Source organism: Montipora foliosa, chromosome 13 (genome assembly GCF_036669935.1).
Source record: "Montipora foliosa isolate CH-2021 chromosome 13, ASM3666993v2, whole genome shotgun sequence".
Taxonomy (NCBI): Eukaryota; Metazoa; Cnidaria; class Anthozoa; order Scleractinia; family Acroporidae; genus Montipora; species Montipora foliosa.
The window spans coordinates 814,418-821,917 of NC_090881.1; the positions used below are offsets into that span (position 1 = coordinate 814,418).

Below are 7,500 nucleotides of genomic sequence, written 5' to 3' on the forward strand. Positions count from 1 at the left end.
AAACAACCAATGTAGAACTGTCGCGCGTTTCTACGAACGGTTTATCTTCTCCTTTGTCAAAGCTGAGGACGAACACGAGGGTGAGAAACCCAAACTCCCTCCATTTTTTTTTTTTTTTTTTTCAGATCCATGTCGAATTTGCGATAGTCGATGACTCCAACCAAGCCACGGTTCTTCGACCAGTTATAAACCTCTGCGCATGTCACAATCAAGGAACGTGCTTCTCTATGGAGGAAAATGACATAGACACCACCAATATTGGCAACAAGAGTGAAAGATTCAATGTACTACCTTGTGTGTGTCAAAATGGATACACTGGTGTATTCTGTGAAGCAGACCTCGATGCATGTGAGGAAAATTCTCAGCCATGCTATCCGGGTGTCCAATGCAGCGATTTAAAGCCTCCCGCAAACGAGTCAGGCTTCGAATGTGGTCCTTGCCCAGTCGGTTTAACTGGAAATGGAATTGAGTGTACAGGTAAAGGAAAAAACCCTTGATTTATTGCCTTGGATAACGTCTCTTCATTTACGCCATGCATCTATCGTAAGAATATAATTTTTAACGTGTCTCTTTACTAGCAACAAGGTTGTGGTGCTCCCAGATATTGACGAGTAAGAATTAAAATCTTACATGCTACGTATTGATGTCGCTTCCAGCGAGACAAAATGTTGTTTACAATGTGCTGTATAAACGCTCAATAAAGGTAATTAAGGATGTCCTACATGTACTTACAAACGTGGTGTAATATTTTTTTCCAGATGTGGACGAATGCTCGAAAGACAGAGGAGGTTGTCAGCACAACTGTGTAAACACTCACGGATCGTTCTTGTGTGCGTGTAATCCCGGTTATTCTTTAAATCCAGACAAAACAAGTTGCAATGGTGAGTGAAACTCACTCGGGGTTTTCATAATTCTAATGAAGAGCAGTCGCAGTGTATGTTATGTTCATTGTGTTTTATCTTAAAAGAAACTTACTGAGACTGGGTTACAAGCGCAGAAATAAGACGGCTGTTAAGTATCCAGTAACTAATACCGGAACTCGCAACGAGAATTAAAAGGGTCTAAAATTTGACACCATGTACTGGTATCAACGGCCTTTTTATTTATCATTTGTGTGTGTGAGGGTGTGTTGGGACATAGAGGCGGTTTTTCCAGCTTTTCTGGAAATACACTTAGTAACAGCGCTTTGTTATCAATGTACTGAATAATAGATACAGCCATCCCCTGATTTTAGCAAACTCGGCTGACGACCTTGTGTGCAAAGTATCAGGCAATATTTCTCCCCGATTGCGCAGGATAATTGCTACAAGCAATTGCAAAAAGTGTTGAGACACTCACTGTTGATAACCGTACAATGCGTTTCATTCAAGTCAGCGCATCCCCAACCCCCCTTGCCCCCAAGCAAAGTTGTTTCCATTTCCACTTGGCACTCAAACTAAAGGGTATCAATATTGAAAAGGGGGGAGGGGAGGGGAGGGAGGGGCGTTGGATCTTTTCTTATAAAAGGAAGAAGAGGTGAATTTTCGATTTAGTGTCTCAACCTTTTTGCAATTGCTTGTCTACTTGTTTTACCTTGGTATGGTCGGGTTGTCTATTTGTTTTTTGGGGCAAGACCTTGCATAATTGGCAGTTGTATTGTAAGCTTTCAAGACAACTCTGTTTAATTTGGGTAGGTTTGCGTAGTGAGGAATGGTGTTTGGAAATGTGTCTTTTTGAGGTATGCTGAAATTGCCATAATTCGCAATCATTTTGGAGGAAACTGGGTGTTGACCTCTTGCGCGCTACAGGTAGTCATTAACACAATTTATGACGACAACAAACACAGTTTTAGGTTGGTGTGATGTCAAATTTGATGTTGAAAGTGTCAATCCGTTGTTAGAAGTCTTTTAACCGACAACGTTTTCTTTACTTAAATGATGCGTAGGGAAATTCGCGTTGTGCTTCTACTGCTGTGAGATAACAGGACGAAGTTCTTTGCGGAAATTCAGTCTTTCGCTGCAATCTGCAGTGGGATCTGTTTTTGAAAACATTTCCAGTAACAGTTTGTGGTTCTCAATTAGCCGTGAGGTAGCATCGAATTTCATACGTACGCGTGTCTGTTCAGTCAATAGTAAGCTAATGTATTTCCGTGGGTTGATATCCCTAGACACCAAGTTTTAAAGGAGATTCGAAAATGTGCAAAATATTTCGGGAATTTTGTTTTATAATAAATTGACGGTTTTCTGTTACTTGCATGAAGCACGGGTAATTTAATAGTTACGTCATCGGTCAACGGACTACGGTCTACGGTCTACAGTAGAATTAATGAAATCTTATCTACTTCTTAATGTTTTTGGAGTGTAGACCGTTGCGAAAAGTTCTTTTAACTGCTTGCTGCTTTTGTAATCATGAAAAGTCTATCTCAGGTTGTTTTTCTCTCCATTTGCATGTGTTGCATGTCAAAAAGGGAAAAGGTTGCTTTTTTGTTACGATGTTCGCGTTCACATGGTGACGTATGAATAACTTAAGAAAAGACTGGCAAGCTTATAATTCTGTAACCTGTTTATTTCTTTGCTTTGCACCGTCCTTTACTTTTATTGTAGAGATTTGTAACTGTTACAAGGAATAACAGCGTTTTCAGTAAAACGTTCGCTGACCATCATTGTGAATTTTAAGCTTTTGAGCGCTTGTTCATCGAAGAGATTATATTATCAATATTAGTGTCACCACTTATATACCATTTAAGCAAACTGTTGATAAGTCTCGTAGCTTATGTCATTCTGTATTGCTTGGCGCTGGAACTCGCGTTCTACTAAATTGAACACATTTTCAATCGGATTAATATGACAACTGCGAACCGGTATTGCAAATATAATTATGCACCTGCACTATCCAACACCCTACGTGCTTTGAAACAGTTCTGTACTGAACAATAATCTTGGATAAGTATAATTTGGAATGACTATTTGCACTTCGCCCAAACATTTTGGGAAACTTTCGACGGAAATCGGCAAAATCATTGCGAAACACAAACTTTGTCTGTGTTTACTTTAAGTTATAATTAGACATGCGTAATTTGCACTTATTTTAAAGTTTATTTTCATCAATTAAAACCCAATTAGGACGCCGTAACGCCTATCCCAGTTCAAGCTCCATCTTTCTGCTTTCCATTGATAACTTTGCTGAACCTATTGACAGTTCCTTTTAGTCGCAATGATGAATTACACGCAACAACCATCGAGACAAGCAATTGCAAAAAGAGTTGAGACACTCACTGTTGATAACCGTGCAATGGGTGTCATTCAAGTCAGCAAATCCCCAACCCCCCTTGCCCCCAAGCAAAGTTGTTTCCATTTACACTTGGAACTCAAACTAAAGGATATCAACATTGAAAAGGGGGGAGGGGAGGGAGGGGCGTTGGGACTTTTCTTATGAACTGGAAGAGGGGTTTTAGGAAGAAGAGGTGATTTTCGATTCAGTGTCTCAACCTTTTTACAATTGCTTGAAGATACCTTGACCACCCACGTACATAGCTCACCTGGCCTTTATGTTTGTTAGACATAGACGAATGTTCCCCAGTGGGTGACTGTATGCAGATATGTGAAAACACTATTGGTGGATACAACTGTAAATGCCATGAAGATTTCAAAGTAAATAGCACCGATCCAAAGAGTTGCATACGTGAGTACTTCTGAATCAACTTTGCAAAGAATTGTAACATGGCGACAGTACACACAAAAAAGGGTTATCAGCTTTACTGTGGAACTTAAATATCTACTGAAGACAATTTTGTAATTACAGTATTTGAAAAGTAATAGAGGGGCAAATCGACAGTCAATGCCCTAGCCGGTGCAAGTCGCATTTTGTATATAATGTAGTGAATAATGATTTCATTTGGCAGGTATAGTTTCATACGTGTAAATAACAGCAATTTCGGTTTACTACATTACCCTAGTGGGAATTGAAAGCCAGTGAACTTAATAAAACGCTTGAAAGGTTGACAGGCTAGCCCTCTTCTTATGTTGAGTCCTCGATCAAGTCATTTTATTGTTAAATTCAATTGAATTCGAAAGAAAGAAAATAATCAAAGAAATAATATTTTAGAAATTAAGAAGAGAAACCTAAATATGTTACTTATTTATTTTCAGCCAAGGAAACATGTCAACAAAATTTAATTGGCTGCAATCATATCTGCTTCTTATCTGATGGAAAGGAAAAGTGTTCTTGCAGGATGGGGTATGCTTTGAAAGAGGACCGGAAAACCTGCACAGGTATGCTCGTTACTTTGTTACCTCAACTATACATGCTCAGCTTTCACTCAGTTTCGATTCTCTTTTTTGTTTTGGTTTGCATTTTGCAGCTAAGCCTAAGGGCGGAAGGGGGGGGGGGGGGGGGGCTACAATGTGCCCCCTCGCTTCTGACTTCCAGACAATTTAGGACATGTGACAATGAAACTCAGTGTACAGAGCAAATCTTAAACTTTTATGACGTCCACAAAGTGGATCGACTGCGTTGTGCAACGAAAGCTGGGCCCTTTGCGGCTGGCGATAACATGATAGAAAAACCGCCATACTGGAGAGCAAATTACGCACTGGGACATCTAAAACAAAGAAAATTTAAGTTAATTTGCTTTGTTTTAGATGTCCCAGTGCGCAATTTGCTCTCCAGTATGGCGGTTTTTGCACCACGTGATCGTCAGCTGCAAACGGCCCATTGCCTTTAGTTCTGCTGACCAGTGACCTAAAATTAAAAAGTAAAGTTGATTATTGTAGCAATAAATCTTGTAGAACAGTTTAAAAATTTCTCATTTTGAAAACGGTGGCCGTAAAAATACCGTTGCCATGCAAAAATTAAGCCATATGAACAAAAAAGTGCCATACAAAATTATTATTTGGTAACTGAAAAAAGACAAAAAACCAAAAACAGCAAAAACAACAACAACAAGAACGAAGTTTTCAGTTGTTTGCTTAAATAGAAAAACAAATTATGAGTGTAAAAAGACAGCATAATTACCATATGTCTTTCCAAGACAAAAAAGGATTGATAGTAACAACATTTTCTCCAACAACAAGACTAAAACGAATGAATCAGCCACACAAAATAGCCTCTTGTTTGCAATTGCGTGCGGTTTTTCTTTTTCTTCTGCTTCTCTGTTTGTTTTAAAGTGGAGAGGACGCAATTGGTGTTATTTTCCTTTCAGATATCGATGAGTGCACTTTTAACATGAACAAATGCAACCAGCGATGCAACAACACCATAGGAGGCTACTCATGCTCTTGCGTCCCTGGATTTACCCTCGATAGTAATGGCTTCACTTGCAACGGTAAGTAAACAGCTTAGTTGCCTTTTAACTGTTTTGAGCATGAACCAGGCAGTAATGGTTTCAGATTAATTGGTTATCTAGCTTATAAATAGGTAACAATGCCTTTCCTGTGCTGGAAGGATACCATGGTTACTTCCATCAGCTCTGTTTGATCGAACATCTGAAAAGATTTACAAGTATATGACCAGTTACGTTAAGTATACATTGTCACATAATAACTTAACAACGAAGGCATTTGCCATGTTATGTGCCCGATTAAATCCGGTGTAACAGACCTATTTATAATCGCCATAGATATAGATGAGTGTCTGGAGGGAACCTTTAAATGTCAGGATGACTCAATGCAGTGTCGAAACACGTATGGCTCTTACAAATGTGGTTGCGATGAAGGCTTGTATTTGATTGACAACAGATGTCAAGGTAAGAACATTGCATGGGAAATTCTGCAAGGGGGATTGATTTTATTGGTACATGATACCAGGGAAGTGCATTTCACTTGATGAATTTTGACTTACCTATCTAGACCGGGGCGAGAAATAGTGGGTTTAGCCTGAGCAGACTTTGAATAACTATTGAATACAGAAGAAAACACGACCACACGTTATTACGCTAATAACTTATTTGGGAACAACTAGGTAAATCTTCATTGAAGCGGATGTTATCATGAAGACCAAATTATAACAATGCGGTTTTTTTTATAGAAATTGGAATACTTCACTTTTTAATGATCAATGATTTTTTTTTTCTATGAGAGCGTACGTATATTTATGTCGTTTAACTGTCTTCTTTTGGTTAGCTTTTAACATCACGGTACATTTTGACGTCCAAAGGCTTCAAGCGGCTTTTCAACTCCTGTACCCAGACGTTACTATGACTATGACTATGACTATGACTATGACTATGACTATGACTATGACTACGACTATCACCATCACTATGAATATGCCTATGACATAAGTATAGGAGCAAGAATGGCACAGTCGGTTAGTGCGCAACCTTGGTGCATAAGGTCATCAGTTCGATCCCCGGATCTCACATCCTTGTTTCGACTTCTTTCCTTTCAGTGTAGCCTAAGTAGCTTTAAATACCCTTAAAACGGAGCACTGATGCAAAGAGGGGGGTAAAATGAGCGCACCGTCGGCTTCCTGGGAGAGTACTCTCTAGAGAGTAAAGGAACTTCCGACGTTGAATAACGTGTACCTTTATCTTTACTATGACTGTGACTGTGACTTTAACTTTACCGTATAACTTCAGGGGTGTCTCGCGTCCTAGCAATGTAGCGCGTCCGCTCTTAACTGCAGATACCTAAACCCCTATATCAAATTAAAGCTTATAGAGCTGGCTATCAAACCATGTCAAGAATTTTGAATTAAATGAATTCTCGAATTTTTCACGACCTCTAAATGGGAGCGTCTGAATCACCTCTTCAAAGCTACAAGTCAAAGCAAATTTTGCTTTTCGCTATTTTAGTTTATTCCTCCGTTTCCCGACCCAAAGCGCTAAAAAAATCGTGTCTGCGTTTTGCCATACTCAGTTGCGGTGAAAAGTTACAGAACGTTTTCGAAATAGTATTTAAAAAATTCAAGTGTTCGTACAAAAATCGCTCTCAGAGAAAAAATATTTTGAAGTAAATAAATCGCAGACACTCTTTTGTTTTTTATATGTTAATCTAGACACTGTCAACATTTTGCGGCAATCGGACAAATTCCATTTGAGTTTTAGCTCTTTAAAGTGTCTGCTTCACGTGAAAAAAATTGATTCGAGAAAACAGCGCTAAGACTGTCAATGAGACGGGTAATTTTCTGCTTCCATCCAAAACGTAAAACCACCATTTCTCCGCCAGTATTATGTACTTATTGACTGAGTGGTAGGGCCGGACGGGAAAATATTTGGCCCGAGGTCATGGCGCACTGACCGAGCGCAGCGAGGTCCGTGCGCCAAGACCGAGGGCCAAATATTCTCCTGTCTGGTCCGACCAAAACTCAGCCAATAAGCATTTTATCATATGGGCTCTTTACACTATTCATGAGCACCCAGAAGATGAAGTTAGGACAAAATAAAAAACAAAAACATGCACAGAAAATTTATCTAATATGTTGTTTGCATTTGCTTTTCTGGCTGTAAATTACTTGGATGTTTAAAAGCGACGAAACCCCCTAAAATTGCATCGCACAGAGCAGTACGTGTTCCTAGTAGGG

At 39.3% G+C, this 7,500-nt stretch overlaps 1 protein-coding gene across 3 annotated transcripts in view; it reads left to right on the plus strand.

The window, feature by feature from the left end:
• The window catches only part of LOC137982307 (uncharacterized), a 140,919-nt gene that overhangs the window by 119,510 nt on the left and 13,909 nt on the right, over nucleotides 1–7,500 (plus strand). For all 3 annotated transcript variants that reach the window (XM_068829383.1, XM_068829382.1, XM_068829384.1), the window contains exons 38-43: nucleotides 126–477; nucleotides 759–881; nucleotides 3,538–3,660; nucleotides 4,128–4,250; nucleotides 5,180–5,302; nucleotides 5,597–5,722. In XM_068829383.1, coding sequence (XP_068685484.1) covers nucleotides 126–477; nucleotides 759–881; nucleotides 3,538–3,660; nucleotides 4,128–4,250; nucleotides 5,180–5,302; nucleotides 5,597–5,722 — 970 coding nt within the window. The remainder of the gene's footprint in view (nucleotides 1–125; nucleotides 478–758; nucleotides 882–3,537; nucleotides 3,661–4,127; nucleotides 4,251–5,179; nucleotides 5,303–5,596; nucleotides 5,723–7,500) is intronic.